The 22,225-nt window shown below is 29.3% G+C and overlaps 1 protein-coding gene across 2 annotated transcripts in view; it reads left to right on the top strand.

The window, feature by feature from the left end:
- LOC129919725 (putative uncharacterized protein DDB_G0277255) overlaps positions 1 to 22,225 on the top strand; it is a 177,279-nt gene that overhangs the window by 98,593 nt on the left and 56,461 nt on the right. The window contains exon 1 of one of the 2 annotated variants that reach the window (XM_056000706.1): positions 11,511 to 12,533. The exons of the other annotated variant lie outside the window; for it this stretch is intronic. Coding sequence (XP_055856681.1) covers positions 12,501 to 12,533 — 33 coding nt within the window. The 5' untranslated portion in view covers positions 11,511 to 12,500. Of the gene's footprint in view, positions 1 to 11,510; positions 12,534 to 22,225 lie in introns of those variants that run through there. 2 annotated transcript variants of the gene reach the window in all.

The raw sequence follows: 22,225 nt of genomic DNA, 5'->3' as shown, positions 1-22,225 counted from the left end.
AATTTTCTCAGCAGCTGAATCAAGCTCGATTATGTACCAAAAAGCATTTTTTTTTTTTTTTTTTTCAAAAATTATGTTAAAAATTTATTTGAAAGTATTGTAATCAAAAATTGAATGGACTTAAACTCGACTTGAAATGGTTCTTCAAAGAATTTCTACCGTCTCTTACTTTGGTGGATACTTTGTGGCTGAATCAAAAAAAAAATCTCATAAATTGTAGCTAATTAAATACTAATTTGTTGGGCAAACCAAAAATTTGTAGCTCGCATTGTTTTTGAGTTATTGAATTTTCCGCCAAAATGAGTCTAAAGTAATCGGACAAAATTTGAAATCATTAAAAACAATGGGTTTGACTGACCTACAAATTTGTAGCTTTTCAAATGCTTTTCCACAAACTTTGCTGTTACAGCCTTAACAGTTTTTTGTTATTAAAAATTCCGCTAAAATAAGCCGACGAAAATAGGAAAATTATTATTTTTGTATGTCCAAAATTGTTACTAAGTGCTAATTTGCTTCGCAAAAATTAATATTGTATTTTAATTTCAACATAAAGTTTCAAAAGTGCACTAAAGGTGTGATCAGGCCAGTGGAGACATTAAACAAAATTTGTCACTCAAACCGTTTTAAAAATAATTCAAGATTTTGTTTAGAAACTTAAACTCAAAAGTAATGGTCAAAATTTTCAAAAAGGTGAATTTTGAATTTTTTTCTGCAAAACAAAATTAATAAAAAAAAATTTGAACTAATTAAAAAAAAAATGTATGTATTTAATTAAGTACTAATTTAGTTTTTTAAAATTAAATGTTCTTAATTATTTAATCACATACAACAAAAAATAAAGGACTTTTTTGAAAAAAAAAGAAGTTTTTATTTTTGTTTCCTTTATCGAAAACGACAAGACATTTTTGCATCCAGTTTTCTGTTTTTGTATAAAAACAAATAAGAACATTTAAACATTTTGAAAATTGAATTAGTACTTAATTATATACAATTTTTGAAAAAAATTTGTTCGAAATTTTGTTTTATATTTTTTTTTTCAAAATTTCGATTTTGAAAACTAATTTTTTAATAAAAAGACTAAAAAACAATTTTTTTCTTAGAATATACCCAAGAATCACCTCTTAAATTTTGTTTATCTACCTACTATGTATTTTATTTTTTGTTTTTTAGGCCTATCACAATTAAGCGCGCGTTAAAAATTGAGAAAAACGAAGACATGCACGCTTGATTAAGTTAGCATGGTTGGTTAACGTTTGAATATCACCAGGTTCCTGAGTGGGTCATAGGAAACAAAATGTTCATACAAAACCAACACAATGAAATCGTAAACGAAAATTTTGTTATGCTTTTCACTTCACACTACGCAGCTTGATAACAAAATTCCTTTCTGTCGTAGAAATTTTGGAAAGTTTTCAATCATTTGTTTTCAATCATTTATCACTCATATTTTACTGGCCACCTATTTTTTTTTTTTTTTTTTGTTCCAGAAGAGTTTTTTCAACTCTTTAGAACAATTTTCGTTTCTCTTCAGCAACAGCGTACTTGGCTTCAAATACATATAATCTACTTATGAGTATAATGTCAAAAACTTATCATTAATGGCTTAAAATTAAAAACAAAACCAAAAACTGATAAAAATTATCTTTCATTAGCGTCATTAACCAAAAAAAATTGTCTTTACGTTTTATCCAAAACATCCAGATAAAATCAGTTACAATACATGTCTTAAAACTCATAAACAATTCCATTGTCGTCATTGAAGTTTTGTTCTAAATTAGTTTCAAAGTTCATGCCTATCCGCTTTTTGTATCTTCAATTTCTCCAAACCAATAATGAAAAGTAACGCAAGAAGTTATGTCGGAAGCCATGTTCAAATTTCACAATCACGTTCGATTAAAATCGTAACATAACTTCTGTGTGCGTAAGTTGCAGTAGTTATCAATCAATTTTTCTGATGTCTCATTCTACATGACATTGTTATGGGAATTGTATTTGTTATCTATTTTTGTTTATAAACTTTAATCCAAGCTTCTATTCAAAAAGAAAATAAACAAAAACATCAAGTCAATATCAACTTCTTGCGCAACTTTCTTCTTAAATTCTGTTGCAATATGTTTAACTTCCATATCATTGAAACAAGTTGCAATTGACACTTGATTTGCGTAACAACATCTCAGAGTGGTGCTAATTTTTAACACCAACCTAAAATTGTCAAGACTTGACAATTTATTTAAACGTTGTTTCTAATATTTACATAGAATAAAATGTGTTACAAAGCTTTGGCGCCAGATTGTTGTAATTTGCTTAGACTCAAGTCTTGGAGGCTGCAATAGTTTAAACTTTAGAAGTTAACAAAATATAAGCAAACATTGTATACAAGCTGCTAAAATATGTATGGAAGCTTGACAGATTTTCTTTATTTTTTATATCTGAGTTGTTCCTGGTATTAAAAAACCGGTTTAGTCTAGTTGAAAATATTGAATTTTTTAAATAAACAAGAATTTTTTTTTTTTTAAATTGTTCTATTTTTGAAATTTTGTTTATGGAAACTTTTGTAAATATTTAACATTTTTTAAAAATTATGTCACTTTTATTTTATCTTATGGTTACTGTGAACAAAATAAACTCAAGTTGTTGTCTAAACTTAGTGATTGGTTAGAATTTATGCGTTTCTTAAGTAGGTAAAAAAAATGTAGGGAATTTTTTTTAAGGTGTATAAATAGCGCCGCTAATTTTATCTAGAATAAAATTATTGTCTAGCAAAAATATCGATAGCACAGATCTTAATAAGCTTGTTTCTTTTATTTTTTTTTATTTGCCCCGAATCCAGCTGTTCACACCAAGGGTAGGTATCAGAAGTCACAAGTTATGTTTCTCAAAGGAAATTAAAAATTGTCAAACATTATGATTAGCGATAATCCATTTCATTTTTGTTTGGGTGGTTTTGGCAGGCATTTTTTTTATCGATTTCACGACATCAAATTTTGTTTTTTTTTTTTTTGTTTGTATGGCCTTTAAAGATTAAAATATTTGTTATTGTTGTAGGTGGTGGTAGAGTTTTTTTTTCGGAATTCCAGTGTCAAGTGTGTTTTTTTTTTTTAAGAAAGATATAAAATAAAACGTGTGTGTCCTAGAAGTTAAAATAAACTTTATAGGGAAATCCAGACACCTGTGTTGGTGAAGTGTTTGACTTACCCAACTTCTAAAATTAGAATAAAATAATTTATACATTTTTTGTGTGCGTACACGCACAGTGAGAATGTGGCGTGAGAAAAATTGTGGATTATTATATTCATTTTGCATGACAATTATAAAGATTAGTGTTTAAGGTAGTTCACCCTTGGTAAAATAAAATATTTATTTATATTTATAAATAACAAATAATGTTTTAGAAGTTGTTGTTATACATACTTTAACTTTGAATATAAATTGACAGTGGAATCAAAAGTCTTCAAAAGATTTTCAACAAACTAAAAATTGAATTTGTTTGCAAAATGATTTTGCTAGCAACGCTTTATTCTGTATTTAAAAATTCTGTAAACTCAAATTTCTATATTTCAAATGTAGAGTTCGACTTAATCTTTCAATAAAGTTGCTAAAAGAATGACGATTATAAATCCACACTTTTCTTTACGATTATATTGAAAATTTTAAGTTAATATTATTAGTTTGACGTTTTTCTATTAAAACACCTTCATTATAATTATCCTTTAATAGTTCAGAGACAGTTGAAAAAATATCACTCTGTTTCGATTTCTATTTCAGCGATTTGTAAGTTTTAAGTCAAAAGGTCACTGGGGCGTATGCGTACCTTTTATTTCACTTACATTTATTAATACTTGCAATATAGGGCAAGCTAAAGGTTCGAAAAAAAAATGGAACTCGGGATAACAATCCGACATGAAATTACAATGATGAATTAAGAGAAGAAATTGAAATTTATTTTATGACCAAAACTACGGGAATCAAAAAGTTACCTTTTTTCGAAAGTTTTTGCGAGTAGTATAACACAAGAGCTATAGAACGGTATTTATGAATTTCATAGACGATTTAAACAAAACACAAACAGAAACGTTAAAATAATGGCTGGATACAAAATTTTCAAAAAACATATTTTTGAATTTTTATAAAATACATATTTCAATTTTTTTTTTTTTTTTTTTCAAAATCAATTTTTTGAAAATAGGTTTTATGGAAATTTCGTTTTTTAAACGAAAAAGAAAATTTTAAGTTGAAACCAAGCAAATGGTAAAAGAACAACTTCTATAACCCAAAGCTTTTCTTGTGGATTTAAGTGAAAATTTAAGATTCCTATTATTGGTTTGACGTTTTGCCATGAAAACACAGTCATTAATTTATAATTTAACAGAGCAAAAATAAATAAAAAATACCAATTTGATTTTTCCTTTTTTACCGACTTCCAAAAAGGAGGAGGTATTCAATTCGTCTGTATTTTTTTTTTTTTGTTTTTTTTTTTTTTTTATGTTTGTTACCGCATAACTTTGGACAGAATCAATCAATTTTGATAATTCTTTTTGTATTGGAAAGCTAGTGGCTGCAGTGTGGTCCCATTTCAATTTCGTTCAGTTAAAGCCATAGGAACTATTAAAAAAAAACCCGTTTTGAATCATAGAAGTCGGTTTTGTTTTTTTTGATAAAAATGATTATTTGTAAAGCATTTTGTAAGTTTTAACTCAAAGGGTCACTGAGGTGTATGCGTAACTTTTATTTTCAAATACATTTTTTTTTTTGGTAAGAACATTTTATTCCTTGGTGAAGCAAATAATGAATGGTGTTGCCTTTGGATTAACTACTGGACAGTCGAAATTTCACATATTTAGTCCTGGTCTTTTGAATTTCACAGGATTTGAGGCATACTGAGGAGATTACCACATTTTTAGTAAAGCGCGTTAGGCGTTGTGCCTTTTGTTATGGTTCGGTATGAAAACCAAACACCTTTATATTTTGACTATACAACAGTTTTAATGTCAAGTAAAAAAGAACTCCTAAAAAAAAAATTAAGAAATAAGCTACGAAATAAGCTACTTAAGAATGCTTCATTAACTTAACAACGGTCGAAAAGATTATAATCTCACTATGAAGTTCCTTTTTCAAAGCACAATATGTGTGAAATCAAAAAGACGTTTGTCACAATGGCCTAATTTCAATTGATTCTATGTGTAAGTAGTTCTTAATAGTTTGGTAAGTGCTTTCAAAACTTTACACTTCCACCCTTTTCAATATCTTAGTGTTTCTCACATAAACTCTCAACTCAAAAACTCCCCAAAAATTATATTTGTCTCATTAAAAACCTCCTTCATCTTCAACACAAAAATTCCATACAAAAAACGACCACCTGTCACGACCATCATCATCTGGCATAATTGTAAATTAAAATTTGAAATTCAAATTTTATCGCACACAAAACACATCAAGGTTGCGAAATTCCTCCAGAAATTCATAATTCACTCCACAAACTGTATAAGATAATATAAAAGTGCCAACAACAAAAACAAATAATACCAAACACCCCCACATAAATTGATCATAAATGAAAACAATACAAAAAAAAAAAAAAGAAACAAAAACCAAAACAAACATCTCTCACTTTTATCCTCTCAAAAAGAAATTTATTAATTTTGTTCATCTGATTTCATATGCAGAATGATGTCTTCATCATAATTTTTTGAATATACCAATACTTAAAAAAAAAAAAAAAAAACAAAAGATTCAAAATAATGATAAATTTCAATAATAAATAACCTCCTTTAAGCCATCCACGCCACCACCACACTCCAAGTGTCACAGATACGCGTGCGAAGAGCGTTTTTTCCCCTCCCATTAAAAAAAGGTGAGGCGCTATCCAAACAAGTGTACCATACCTTTTATACCTATTCCTATATCGCCCCCTTAAATAAGACACATCTTTCAGCTTAATCAATGGTAATTAATAACTTACCACACTCAAGCGTCTTCAACTTTCCATAAAAAAATATAATAAGCTTGTGAGGGAGTGAGAGATCGACGAGACTCCGCTGCTCGAGACTGACCACTGCAAATAAATCACTCAAATAAGATAATAATTTTTTGAAAATCTAAAAAAAAATGAAGAAAGAAAAAAATTTCCCAAATTTATTGACGATTAATTTCAGGTCTTTCCAAAGATATTTATCTTTCAATGGAATATGTTTTCAGACAGAGCTTTGAAAAAAAAAAAAATACAAACAAAAAATATCTTTATCCAACACAAGTATAGCCCTATTTATGATAGATGGATTTAGAATTTTTGATAGAAAAAAGGGGGTCTGTGGAGGGTTTGAAAACGAAAAAAAAACGTGAGGAGTGTTTGTTATCTGGGTTTTATAACTTCGATAGAAAAACTTTGTATCGAAAATGATAGTAAACCAGAAAAATCAACAAACTTATAGATGTACAGCTACAAGGTCCGATCCAATCTGAAAGATACACAACGTTACACACGAAGGCTTATTACCACCTGTTCAAATGCATGTAACGCCTTACATTTTTTTTTATACACTTTCCTCTTTCATCTGATATCTCTCTCGATAGATGTGTGTTTAGATTTCCATATTAAAAGTAGCATGTTAATTAAATTACGTTATAATTCAAATTGACAGTTGTTGTTGTTTTTTTCTTTTCTGTCAGTTGGAAGATCAATAAGCGTTTATATGGCAACAATATGACCATAAGTTCGTCATGTCGACCATACCACCAACCGCCCACTCTCGCATTCGAAATCTTTGGAAATTATTCTCTTGTCATATTCAATGCTTATCTGGAGCAACGTCGTCTTCGTCGTTGTTATTATAATTGCATCCGAAATTCGTTGGCATTTTCCCATAGAGATATTAAATATTTTTCCTATATACGCAGATACACAAATTTGTTAAGAGTGGAATGCCCTTAAGACGGCTGCTGCGCCGCCACCGTACGTCGTCGTCATTGCCGCCGCCAGCCATCGCCATCATCAAGTCCAGGCGGCCGCCCCACCGATATAAGAAAAATGGTCACATTTATTCGTTGATGTGAATTATTGTGGAATGTTTGTGTGGCAGCACAGTTTTTTTGAATTTGGCTGATACTTTTTTTATTCTTCTTGTGACTGGTGGGCTTTAGATTTGTTGTTGTTGTTATTGTATCTTGGTTCTCATTATTCAATTAAGCTTTTGACTATAAATATTTATGATTTTACAATGGCATTTTTTTCTTGTGATCTACATTTATAGAAAATCGTTTGTTTTTTTTTCTATTTATAAAAAAAATCATTTATATAAATATTTTTTTCCGTGTCACGATATTTTGTTCATTTAAATTGGTTCATTTTTTTTTTTTTTTGTTTCAATGAGATATCCGAAAAACGTTTAGTTGGAAAGATTTATGGAATTATTTTGGAATTTATTAACTATTGACATTGATGGTGCACTTTTGAGCTCGTAGGAATTTCACATGGATTCGAAATTTAAGAGCATTTGAAATTTATAGGTATTTGAAAAATTAAAACTTATGAAAAATATAAGAAAATCAATTAGAATTTCATGATTATGTTGTGTTAAAATGTTAAATGAAAAACCGAAAGTGAATCATTCTTTTTAAAAATATGCAAACAGATTGTCATTACAAAAAGATGACGTACAAATATTCCCTACATTTCTTAAAAAAAAAAAAACAACGAAACGCTTTTTAGACAAAAATTATTGTTTATCGATGTAAAATTTAAAAACTTTTACTCAGATTTTTTTGTAAAGTGAAAACATAACAAAACTCCTTTTTAAAATTAACTGTTTGAAAAACATCTTTATTTAAAAGACTCCATCTAGGACTATCAAAATTCAATGTCTTAAAGGGAAGTTTTTTCATTGTAACAGTTGTGACACATACGTACTTAATTTTTTTGTTCTTGACATGTGTTCTATTCACTAAATAAGGTAGGTATTTAATAGCTTCGACAACTAATGTATTAAGTTGTTCATATATTTTTATAATTACATTTTGTTAAATTGGTTTTCAACGTCACAATCTCCTAATATACCTAAGGTGTTACGGGTGTGACGTTAGAAAATCGATTCAATCTGCTTCAGTGACTTTTAGAAGCCATATTTTGAATTTTTGATTGAAATATAGTGGATATCGTATTCAATATAAAAGGAGTTTTTCTTTTTATTACGTTTTCAATAAGTGGTTTTATAACAATTCGAAAATGTAACGGGTGTGACATATTTTTGTAACACTATAATAAAAAATTTATAAACATTAAAGAAAAAATCAATAACTTCAAAGGAGAATGGGCAAGTTTGTATGGAATGTGGACGTTGCGCGGTTTTTTGAATTGTTTGAAAACTTTCGAACAAAATCTTGAAGTGATTGTCTTAAAAATCTTATATTATGAGTTCTATTGGTCGGATTTTCAAGAAAAATGACTTCAGACTCAGGGAAAATGACAGAGCATCATATTTTATGTTCCAAATAAAAATATAAACCAATTTGTCGTTCATACATTGAATAATGCATTAACGATACTAATACTGCATTTTCTTACATTCTTAACGCAATACTGCGAAACGTCCATAGTAAAAGTTTTTCCTAAGTTATAGTCCTTTCATTTGATACCAATTTTATTAATGGCCGCTCAACGTCCAAAATGCCCATTCTCCTTTCAAATATTTAACTATTATTTACACAATAAATAATAATTTACTATAGTACAGGAAAGATAGACTTTTTCGTGGAACGTAATACAGGACGCCTGAATTTTTCAAATCTGAAAGAGGGGTATTAGAAAAGCTTAAGTCCTGGTTTTCGGGTCGCCACCCCCCTGGCGAAATCTGCCATTTTGGAAAACGCGAATCGCTCTATATCTCCAAAACTATGGGTCCTATAGAAATGGTTGTCAGACCAAAGTTATTTAAAAATGTAATTATCTTTTTCTTTGTAGTACATTATTTTTCTCAGCGGCCAATAGTTTTGAGGTTATGTTGTTTTAATTTATTTTTTTTTTAGGTTTTTTTAAGATTATATCATTCCCAGTATTAGTTACATAATTTTTTAAACCGTAAAAGTTATAGACCGTCAAATTTCCAATAATTTGGTATATTTTTGAAAGTCCTGCGATGTACCTATGAGTCGAAAGTTATTGATCTGAAAACTATAGTCTAAGTACAGGAAAAATAGTAAATAAACAGGCATATTGTGGAAAGAAATATAGGATGGCTTAGCTTTCAGATAATATAAAATTTAACAAAGGTTGTCATTTAAAAAAATATATTTATTGGTGTTAGAAGAGAAAAAAGATTGATTTTTTTTTTGCTTTTTTGATGAAAAGTGATTGGGTTGTAAAAATTCTAGCTCTTTTTGTAGATGATGTATAGACATGGTCGATATAAATATTTTGAGCTGAAGCAATAAGCTTTCAGATGATATAAAATTTATTATAGGTTGTCATTTAAAAAACACGGATTTAAAGGTGATAGAATACAAAATAGGTAGATTTTGTCTTTTATTTTTGCAAAGAAATATTATTTTTTAAGGTTTCACTTCTACCACGTGTGAATTGCAAACATGATTTTTTTTTTTTAATTTTTTAATTAAGGTTTTCATTCATTTCATTTCATTTCATTCGATCATTCATTTCATTTCATTTGTAAATGTATAAATATTTAAATACCATCCTTTAATTTCTTATATTTTCAATTGGATTTTTTGCCTATTGGTGGTTAACTTGCGTGGAATTACCCGTATGTGAAAAAAATTGATATTGAAAAATCTTTGAAAATACATAGATTGTTGTTAAAATAAAAACAGATTTTTCTCAAGCTTTTTGGTAATACAGGTTCTTTTTGACGAAAAATGAAAGTGTTGAAAACCTAAGGTTTCTTTTAAATTTAAGTTTTTTTATATAAACTGAGAAAATCCTGAAGTAAATGCTTCAGCATTCCCGAACAAAATTCTTCTTACTCGTGTAGTTGAGAGCAATTTCGATATGAGTGGAGTGACAACTATGAATTCTTCTCTGTCCTTTTTTATTTAATTTTTAAAATTTATGTTATTTTAATAAATTAATTATGCCTCATAAAAAAAATATATTTTTCTATAACTTCAGGTTTTATTTAAATAATTTCACTACAAGAAAAAAATCCCCCTGTTACATTGAACGACTGTTGACCCAGTTAATGTAAAATTCATTGATCGAAAAAGAATGTGTCCCTCCCTATATCTCTGATGGCTCGTGTTTTCATTAATAAAAGGTAGGCAGATACTCACTAGGTCAATGAAACCACCATCATGACAAATTGCATTTATGTCCTCTATTGTGAGTTGTGACGTCCATTTGCTATGTTAATATCCGGCCAAAAGGCTATAATTTATTTATTATTGAATGAGGATTGTAAATATTTATGACGACCAGAAAAAAATAATAAAAAATTGTTTCCAGTTGTATTTGACATTTTTTTTGGCATGTCATCCTACCTGCTAATAAACGATTCATTCAAGTCCAAGAAAAGTGGAAGTTAAAATAAAAAAAAATTGATTGACAATTTATATTAAACCTTATCGGATTTTGCAATTTTTTGTTATTTTTGTACAGTCAATCTCGCTTAACTGATATTTCAGGTTTTCAATTTTTTTGTCAAAATAAGGGAATTTTTCAAATTGAACATTTCAATTTTCCCAATCGAAGCCATACAAATTAATAAATCGAGTGAAAAGTCTATAAGATTCTTAACAGATTTCTGCTACTTTTTAAATCACTTGAGTTTGGGTGCAACACGAAGCTCTTTAAATTTCCTTTTACTTCAGAGTTCAGAAACAACACCAACCAAACATAGAATCCACAAAAATGCATTATTTGTATTTTTAAGTTCGTAACAAACATGTTCAAATAAATCCAAAATTTCTATTCAAACTGCAACATTTCTTGTGACTTTTTATATCCACAAAAAACATGTTTGAGATCGAGTGTATCTTATTGTCATCATACAAAGATACTCAAACATGTGGGTGAGGTGGAGTTTTATCAATAATTTCTTTCATTATTTCGGTTCTTCGTTGGAATGGAATTTATGAGAGGTTGATGGTGTTTGAGAAGTGCTCGCGTGCGACTCACGCTCACAATTCACCTGTGCTCACACGCACGTTGACTAAACTCTTTTTCCGATTGCACAACGCGACATGGCGATGGCACATGGATAGATTTTGGATTGAGGAGGCCTAACATTAAGCCGAAAAGTATCTCAAAAAAAATACGCATTGCGCGCCCAACCAGAAAAACATTATATCGACTTGGTGCGGTGTGGTGCGAGTATATGCGACCTGCGACGGACGCACCATACATATTAAATATAAGAAACTAAATTGTCAACTGGGTGGGGGTTGTTGGTTGGTGCTGTGTTGTTGGTGTTGCCACTGTTGTTGGTCGTTTCTCGTTGGTGTACTTGGATGGATTGAGTGTGGATAGTGGCAGTTTTTTTTTTTTTTTTTATTTTTCTTTGCTCGTTTTTGTGCATTTTGTTGGTTTGGTTGGTGAACTAACTAACTGGTGCTGGTGAGGCACTACAGAAACAACGGTATACACGCGACCGACGACATAAATGGGCGACAAAACTTTCGGTCGTATTTAAAGTCAGTCTTAACAGTTCTACCGCAGTGGCAAGACGTTTTTCCAGTGAATTTTCCACAACAACAAATTTGCATTTGTACACAATTTTTTTTTTTGAAATACACACCACACACAATTATAAATTCAACACACACACACGAGTAGTTTTTGTCGTTTTGTCACCACACTATTTATTGGATTTCCTATATGAGAGATTTTCAATTTTCCTAGTTTCTTCGATTTTTCATCAAAATCGTTTGGTTCTTCCGTGAGATTTGGAGTGTCTTCCGTTCGTCGTTGGTGTCGTTGTTGTTTTGGGTCGTTTTTTTTTTTGTACCTATCTCATCCGGTGTATGTTTTGTGTTCAATTTTTACTGTAAAAGTATTCTGAATGATTTGAAAGATACTTAATCTATCTTTTGGATGCCTATGCCTATCTTATCGTTCGATTAAAGAAAATAAAAAAAAAAAGGGTTAGGTACTTTTGATTTGTGTGTTTTTCTTTTTGTATTTTATCGGTTTTTCCATTTTGCACTGGCCGGTTTGGGTGTGTGTGTTAGTTTTTGGAAAATGTTCAGACTTTTCCTCCGATATCGAAACTTTATAACGAATGAATTTTGTATCTTTGAATGTGGGTCGACGAGAATCGAGGGTGATTTACTGTGAAGTTTTTTTAAACTTAAGAAAAATTTATTTTGAATTAATGTATCCTTTTGATGGATGACAAGAAAATTAAAGATTAAGTGCAAAAGTTTGTCTTGAAAAGGAATAAAATAATAAAGTGAATTTTTATATTGAAAAATATTATTACATGGTGACCCTTCAAGGATTACACAAGCTCTTTTATATAAGGAATAAATTATGTTAAATGATCATCGCCGAATGAATGTCGAATCAGCTAAGACTGCTTATTTTTATTGTAAGTAACGAACATCATTAACTAAATAGTAAAAGAAATTCGTATTTTATTGCAAAATTATCAGAAATCAATTGAATTGAAAATAGGCATCTGGAAGAAGATGAGGAAAAAGAACCCGATTGGTCTTAAAATGTATCAACTGGTACAACGTACAACTAACTAGGTACACCGTACTAAATTTTTTTTTTTTACAGTTTTAAAAAATATCCAACTAAAAATGTAGAAAACGTAAGACTTTAATTATAAGGAATAAAAGATTGAAAAATAATTTTTTTTTAATTAATTAAATCAAATTTACATATGTATATGTGCTGTCATTCTCAAATCTTATATAATTTGATATATTCAGGAGCATTTTTTATGCAAATAAAGAATAAGTCTTGACAGCTTACAGGGATATTCGAACTTTTATTTTGAAAGGATGGTTAATCCATTTTCTTTCAATTTCTTTCTGGTGAAATAAAAAATGGACAGAACTTTTTTTGTAAAGAATATTCACCAGACTTTTCATTTATGTGTAAATTCGTGTTCTTGTAAAAACCACTCCATCTGAATTGATATGGGCAAGAGTTAAATAGATATTTGTCTGAAAAGCAGCCTTTCTGTGGCTTTGAAAACATAAAAGATAGATATGTATTTCGAAATATCTGCTACCAACATTTCTCGTTTAAACACATTAAACACATGAGTCGTAGGTACCAACTTTGTTATTTTGGTGGTTTTCCAATTTCAAATTGAAGCTTTTACATTTGGTGTACGTACGAACGATCTTTTCATAATAACACCAATTTATGCAGTTTTAAGAACTTAAAACCAAAGTGTATTTAAACAAATCTGATCCCTTGAATCTGTAGCCTTACCAACAACTATCGACGATTGCAGAACACTTTCAACTTCCATAATCTTAATTTTGATTAATGACTTGCAAAAAATCATATTTCATTTGACTGTATTAATAGGTTGAGGCCTATAACGAACTTTTTCTTTTTCAAGCCATTTTAAGAGGTGAAGAAGTTGCCTTTATGGATTTTGTTTAAATAGCACCACTTTCTAACTCGATTTTCTAGTCCTCAATTTTTGCCTATTACAAAATTCGAGGAATTTTCTTATTATAAAAAATATAATGAATAACCCACCCTCAACAATATTTTAGGAAATTAATCATAAGTTTTATTATACAACAAAGTGCGGTAAACTTTTAAACTACACAGGTCTACAAGGTTTTTGGAGCCGAGACTATGGTATACTTTTTTATAGGTTTTCGGTGTGCTGAATTCGAATCTGAAGTCAGAAATATCCTATCAGCTCCCGTTTTTGAAATATAGAAGATGTAAAAAAAAACGATTTTTGAGGTTATGCTTTTATGTAAAGACATTTTTTTTTTCTGTAAGAACTATATTCCTTCTTTCAAGATCTTTTTAGATCTTTTCGATATCTTTTTTATTGTTCGAGATATCGTAAGTTTTTTGGCTTATTGTAATGTATCAAACAGATATCACGTTTTCATCTCCTTCTTGATAAAAACACACTTAGTTCATTTTAAGATATCTCTGTCAGCAAAAAAGATATTGCAAAGATTTAAACAGGTCTTGAAAGAAGGAAAATAGTTCTTATAGAAACTGTTATGATTTATTTTAAAAAAATTCTTCAAATAAAGGCATAACATCAAAAGTGGTAAAAAAAACGTTTTTTTGCTATTTCTAACGGTAAGATTTCCAAAAAGTTAGCTGATAGTATATTTTTGACTTCAGATTCGAGTTCAACCTTCAGAAAAGTATAATTTGATTCATATGGGGAAAATCTTGTAAACTCCAAAATAAGTCAAAAAAACAGGAGCTGATAGGATATTTCTGACTTCAGATTCGAGTTCAGCACATCAAAAACCTATAGAAAAGTATATCATAGTCTCGGCACCAAAAAAAAAATTAAATTTTGTAGACCAGTGTTATATAGTCACACTTTAGTTTTAGTTGCAGTTTATCATGCTTATTTCCAACAGTGAGATAGCACGATCGATGGTAAGGCACTCGCCTAGTGACCCAGTTCTTTTCTTTTAATTTGCGAATTCAGGAAATTAATGTCATTTGTCACCTTAATTTCAGGTGGAACACTGAACCAAATCCTTACGTAAATACAACGAAAAAATTCGTTGAGCCAACGAAAATTTAATTAATTTTCAGCCGATGAAAAATTTAATTGGCTCAACGAAATGGCTTTCATACGTTAATGAAGAACTTCATCAATCAACGAAAACTGTAGTATTTTAATGAAATTTTTCATAAAAATTTTTGATCGAGAGTTAATGAATTTTTACATCACTTTACGAAATTTTTCATCGATTAACGTAAAATTTAACTAACCACGGTGATATTTTTCGTTAGTCAATGTATTTTTTGATTAATTTATGAAAGAACTTTCGTTAGCTAACGAATTTTTTCGTAAAGGAGAATGGGCAAGTTTGTATGGAATGTGGACGTTGCGCGGCCAGGAATGAATTTGTTATTTTTTGATGTAATTAAGGTTTACATATATTGTGGAGAAGTTTTATCCTTGTGACGTACTCCAAAAACGGATAAAATGCATTTTTGCATATAACACTTTATGCAGATTGTCTCAAAGTTGTATCTTATGTGTGTATTGTAAGTGCAAAATACGATACTCTCTCATTTTCCCTAAATCTGAAGACCTTTATCTTGAATATCCAACCACTAGAACCCAAACTATAAGCATTTTAAAACAACAGTTTCAAGACTATTTTGAGAGTTTCGTTATTCAATTTTTTGTTAGTTTGAATTGTTTGAAAACTTTCGAACAAAATCTTGAAGTGGTTGTCTTAAAAATCTTATTATGAGTTCCATTGGTCGGATTTTCAAGAGTAATGACTCCAGACTCAGGGAAAATGACAGAGCATCATATTTTATGTTCCACATAAAAATATAAACCAATTTGTCGTTCATACATTGAATAATGCATTAACGATACTAATACTGCATTTTCTTACATTCTTAAAGCAATACTACGAAACGTCCATAGTAAAAGTTTTTTCTAAGTTATAGTCCTTTCATTTGATATCATTTTTATTAATGGCCGCTCAACGTCCAAAATGCCCATTCTCCTTTTATGAATATTTTAATTAAATTACGCTAAAATATTCGTTAGCTAACGAAACTTTTCGTTGTATTAATTATTTTTTTTTAGTAGATTAAAGTATTTATTTATTGGACTTGTTAAATTATTAATTTACAGTCCAAACCAAAAATTGGCGTTTCGACAAGGTTGAGCTCACTTAAGTCAACTGATTAGTCCGACTTATCGTGAGACACCTTGTCAATACGCAAATATTTTGTATATTCAGCTCAACTTACATAGATTTTTAAACAAAAACCTAATGTGAACTATATAAAGCAAGATTAAATTTTTAATCATTAAAACAGAAATGCACCCAAGTCTAGGTTTTTTTTTGTAAGGCCACGATTTTTTTCGTTAACTGATGTATTTTTTCATAAGCCAATGTAATTTTTCATTAGTATATGAAGAATTTTCATAAGCTTATGAAGATTTTCGTAAGTTAATGTTGAATTTCATAAGTTAATGAATTTTTTCGTTACTTAATTAAAACTGATAAAGTAAGGAAAAAATTCTTATTTTTATTCTTTAAATGAGTATGAAATTTTTCGTTAATTGATGAATCTTTTCATTGAATTGGATTTTTTGGCACTAAAAAGGGAGAAAAAGTGTATGAAACGTTTTCATTAATTGATGAAGGTTTTCATATTACGAAAAATTACATATTTTCGTTGAGCCGACGAAAGTTTCGTTGGGCCAAGGAAAATGTAGTGTATGAAACGATTTTCGTAATTTTACGAAATTTATTATTTTCAGTGAAGTCATCTTGGCAAAAAACCATGCAGAAATCCGCTTAATTTAAGGTGTTTTTCTCCGTGTAGTGAAGCACTGTTCGATCATTATATACAAGCGTCATTTTGTAATATACTGGGATGCCTAATATTCTGATTCATTAACATCAGAGATATGTTGTTTCCTATCTAAATAGCAGGTGTTAAAAAAAAAAAAACAATATCAAACTCCAAAGTTCAAAAACATCTATAAGCTAAAGCATCTAATTATTCCACTTCCGCGCTATCTCTCGTAGACACAAAAACATTAAAACATTAATGTATCATCAATAAACAAAAATTATAAATCAAAAAACAATAATTAGGTACATAATTTTTATCTATTAATTTTGCAACAATAAAACATGATGAAATTATATAAAAGTCATCAATCGCCACATTAACTCAGTGACAATGAATTTTGGTGTCCCACAAATCGTACAAAATAATAAAATAACTTAATGGAGCAGCACTTTGCGTTTATTTTTTTGCTGCCATTTTTTTCACGATCATGCTTTTTTTTGTGATAAAGTTGGTTTGAATATTAGAACATTTATCACCCCCTTATTATTATAAATGTTTATATGGTATTGAAAAAACCACTAAGTTATATTTTATCGCACATTAGAGAGCAGCTGCCAAGAAGACCTTGACTGTGGTTCGTTCTCTTAGAAGTGTATAAGCACGTTTAAATTTCCTATATAACAACAAGCTAAATTAGATAAATGTTTTTTTTTGTTTTATCTGAAGTTTTTAAATGGAAAAAAACTACAGTGACTTCCTTTTTGTTATTTCGCATCATAAAAGGCAATTTTGAGATTTTTACACTGTTTTTCTAACTTTTCTTAACGAAATTTCATTCAAAATACTCACTTTTGCCAATTCATTCAAAATTTCATTTTATCATGAAATTTAAAAAAAAACATGTCTTGTCTCATTTTTCTACACATGTCATCAACAAAAAAAACATCCATCTGATAAAACTGACAACACTAATTGCAAAAAATCTATCAAAGGAAGTTGATAATAAAAAATCAAACTATTTCAGTAGTTCCATGTCAATTCATTAAGAGAAACGTATCTCGTTGTCAATATTAAACCGTTTGCGACAACGTCATGAAGATAAACATGTTCGATGGCGGTGAGGATTGAGTTAAAATGTACATGTTAATTAGCATTTCACTTGGCAAAAAGATAAATTACACCAGGAATTAAAAAAAAAAAAAAAAAAACTAACTTTAGTTGCATTTTATATCTACACTTTGTATTTATTTGCTTTTAAAGTTAATTTTTTTCTAAACAAAACAAAAGCAATAAAAAAAAATTCACGAATAAACCTTCAAGATATGAGCATACTCAATGAATATTCATTTCTATATTCGCTTGTCAAAGAAACGACAGAGTCGTTGTATGTTTATTTTTTTTTTTTCAAAAATTCATCTCACTAAAACAAGTTTGTTAAAAAAATAAACATTTTTTTTTTTTCAAAAAGAAAAAAAAATTGTAAACGAATAAAAATTATAAAAATTAATTCCGATAATCGGCAAAACTAAGCCGGTTAAGCTATTAGACTTTGAGTTGAGTGTTGCTGGCTGCCGGGAATCTCCTGCTGTGGTATAGTGGCTAGAGGATTGTGTTACTTTCGATTTCAAATCACCTCGCCACCAACGAAACACACATCGCGCAGCTTCGAGACATCGCATCGTTGTCGTCCACCATCGCCATCATCATCGGTCGGTCGTCGCTCGTCCCACATCTGGTTCTTGATAAAAATCGAGTTTTAAATGTTTTGTAATAAACATCAGAGACGACCTCTTTGCCAAGATGTAAGTCTAAAGATACGAAAATACGAAAAATCTTTATACAAAAAAAAAAAATAACCAACAAAAAAAAAGACTAAACAGAAATGTCCTTGGACATCTCTCATATGCATGCATGCAAGCGCGCCCGATGCACTGTAGTTTTGTTAGAGAGATACTTTTTCACTTCTTGTAAACAACTTAAATCAGGTGGAATACACTACGATGTAACCATATACAATAGAGATAAGGAGGTTTCTATTACATTGAATTTTTTTTTTTTTTTGTAAATGTGGATGTGGAACCTTTTCTACCTTGTTGTTTCGGTAGCATGTAATATATCTCGTGTATCGTCGTCTTTAAACAACAAGGTCGTTTGTGCTTGCAATGCACAAAAGGTTACCACACAGATAGAGAGCTTAGGAATATGTCCTATTTTTTTTTTGAAGAGTTTGTGAATGGGGATCATTTGAAGAGAGATGTTTGGAATTTTCCAAGGTGATTTTTTTTTAATTTTTTCTTTTTCAATTGCAGGTTACTTGGGTTTACAATTGATCACTCTCTTTAATTTAAGGTTGGAAGATTGGTGTAAGGATATAAATGGGATTTAATTTGTTAATACCAACAGATTTAAGAATTTTCCTTCAACACATGTTCACATCTTCGCAAAAACTGAATCGAAATACATTATTTGAAAGGTGAAATTTGATGAAAGGGTGTTTTTTTAAGGGAGAAAGAATATTTTGCAACAAGTACAACTTAGTATCCTGGAAATCAATTTCACTTAAATTATTCATTTAATCATTTGTATAAATAAAAATATTTGCATGGAGATTGTAACGTACACAAAAAAAAGTTACGCATACGCCACAGTGAATTTCTTAGGTTTTTTTAATTTAATCACTGACTAAATAGTCATCAGATTTTTTTGACCATTTACACTAACTGAAAATTATACATACGGTTGTAAGGTTTAAATTTTGACTGGCTTACACAGAGTTGCATATATACTTAGTTAAAAATTAAAAACATAAACAGTTGGCTTTGATGATGTCGTATTTATTTTGTGTCTATGCAATTTAGGGTTCTATTTTTTTTTTTTTAACATAATACGGCTTACGTCTAAGTGCGCAAATATTTCGAAATTTCTTTTTTTTTTTTGGAATGGACTATGGAATTTTTTAGTACAAATTTTGTATTTTGAATACTTCCTAAACGTAGCGTAGGGTGGACAAACAACGATTTTTGGTATTTGTAAAGAACTTGAAATGCAAAAAACGACAGATATTTGAAAAAAAGAAAGTAATTTTTATAGGGGGGCTTTGAATTCTGCAGTACAAAAATTGTTTTTTTTTTTTTATTTTGAATATCTAAACAGGGTGGACAAACGATGATTTTTTGTTTGTATCCATTTCTCGAGATGAAAAAACGATTGCCGCTTGAATTTTTTGAAAAAAAAAAAAAAAATTTTGGGGATTAAGAAAAAAAATGATATAATTTTTTTTTGTTTTTTTTTTGTCCTAGAACTTCTATTTTCTAGGTTCAACTTTACAAAAACTTTGCAAAAAATTGACAATTGAGGCGCTCAGCGCCAAAACGGCCTAACCCACAAAATTTCGTTTTGAGAAAAACGAGTTTAAAGAAAATCATATTTTCAGGGTTTCTTTTTTGTTGGCTTGTAAAAGTTATAAAAAAAATATTATTCAATACTTAGTTTGTAATTTTTTTTAGTTAGGAGTGTTGGCTACACTTTTGGGCTAAGGTCTGATATTTTTTTTATTCCGAAACTACATTTGCTATAAATGATTTAGGCAATTTTGTCGCCGAAGCCAAAATGGCGTCCACTAGAGTGACAAAAGTTTTTGGCTCTAATTTTAACTTTATTTAATGTAATTTAATGGGGATGTATATTTATATTATAAATTGTTTTATTGCGGTTCGATCTGTGTACTCAGTTTGATTTTTTTGAAAATGTGGGTTAGGCCGTTTTAGTTCTGAGCTCCTCAATTCAACTTGAACAACTTTAATTTCAAAATAAAAATTTCTAAACCAATTAACTTAATTTACATTCTTCAGTCATTTGATCCCGAGTTGACTGGCCAAGTTTGTTTTTAGCTCGTAATAGAACATTATAACATCAAAATATAAAAATGTTAATATCCTTGGACAATCACAATTTACAACAAAAACTTTCGACGAAAAGACGCCTCAATATAAAATATACTGCACGTATTTGTTCTTAAGAAAAAGTTGCTTTTTATGTTAAAATTCACGAAATAATATGTTAAATTTAATTTTATAAGAAATATATACAAAAAAAAGAAAATAAAAATTGGTTTTAAAATAACGAAACAAAATCTTTTTAAATAATTTTCCCCTTTCAATTATGTATGCCATTTAATTTCTCATATAACAAGGAATTTTTAGAAAAAAAATTGAACACTGTTTTTTTTTGAAAAAATGTTTTTTTATAAATAAAAAAATTCAAAAAATTTCAAAAACAAATTTGGTGTGGTATTAAAACTGATATATGAATCGAAATTGGAAAACAAAATTTCGAAAAATATTATTGATTTCTTTTTTAAATCCAAAAAAATGTTTTTGAACTTTTTTTAGTCTTAACTTTAAAGTTAATAAAAGTTCTTTTTGTTTTAATTCTTTTGTTGAAATTAGTTAAGTTATTTAAAAGAAAGTCTGAAATCAAGAAAACAAAAAAAATGTAATCACCATTTTTGAGAAAATCAAGTTTCTTTATTTTGGTTATAGCGAAAGGAAGCGTTGTTTTTGTTTTTAAAAACAAAATTTTTAATTTTGGTTTGTAGATAAAACAACTATCTGGCACCGAAAAAAAAACTATGCCTGATTCAAATCACAACATCTCCATTCACATTATTTTTTGTAGTACCTAATAATTATTGTAAAACTCATGAATGAATTAAATTTTTTTTTGCTATTAAAAGAATTTTTTCATTTCTATAACGTAAAGTATGCCACAGGTAAACTAACTATGGCTCAACTTACAAAAATACACACATGAATATGAATACCCCAATAAAACTTCATTCTTGAATTTGTATTCATTTTTATATTAATGACGCGCGTTTGGAAAAAAAACTATACTTCCATTGCACTATACGATTGTTGAGTCATTTATCTTTTATTTGAAAAAAAAAAATCGAAAAAAATAACAACACGTACGATGTGGAAGTATAGACTTTACAAGTTCATTTATCTTCGTTATTATGGTCAAAACCAATATGCACGTCCGTAAATTAAATCGACGTAAATCTAGTGAATCTTTTTTTAACTCTATACAAACAATAAATTTGTATATCTATTTGTTAAAAATAATTATTTATCTGTCTGTATTTTTTTTTTAATCATTTGTTCGTAATTGAAACTTGTTATGTCTTGGTTATTAATAAATACACTCCTGCTCAAATTTAACGCACGTCATATTTATTTTACAAAAAAGTCCTACTATTACTTTATCTCTGTATGGAATAAAATGTTTGTGGGGAAGATTTGGAGCGGTATGCTGAAGTCTATCTGTCAACCCGCGAACCTTTTAGAGATGAGTCATAAATTTTATTGGAGTAATCTCTGCTTTACAACACCTACGGAGTTAGTGAGGTCTCCTAGACCTACTTTAAGTACCCAAAGATACTTGACTGATATCCTCGAACAGCATCCGGTTCCAATCACCCCTAGATTTGGTCCACAGTTCAGTCTGATGCACGATAATGCATGCTAGAGTGGTTTGAGAATATCTTCAAGGTTAAAATATGCCCAGCTTTGAAATGACCACACAGATATTCGGATTTCAATTCAATAGAACATGTCTAGGAGATGTTGAAAAAAATGCATTTGCGGCCGAAATCCACCTCTAAGCATTCTTGATCAACAGAAAACTGCAGTAAAAAAAAAAGTTGCAACAAAACCTTCAAAATTTAATTTGTGGAATGAATAGACAACTCCAAATTATCATATGCGCTAG

Source organism: Episyrphus balteatus, chromosome 4 (genome assembly GCF_945859705.1).
Source record: "Episyrphus balteatus chromosome 4, idEpiBalt1.1, whole genome shotgun sequence".
Classification (NCBI taxonomy): Eukaryota; Metazoa; Arthropoda; class Insecta; order Diptera; family Syrphidae; genus Episyrphus; species Episyrphus balteatus.
Note: the sequence above shows the minus strand (reverse complement) of the source record. Positions and strands in the feature narration are given on the sequence as shown.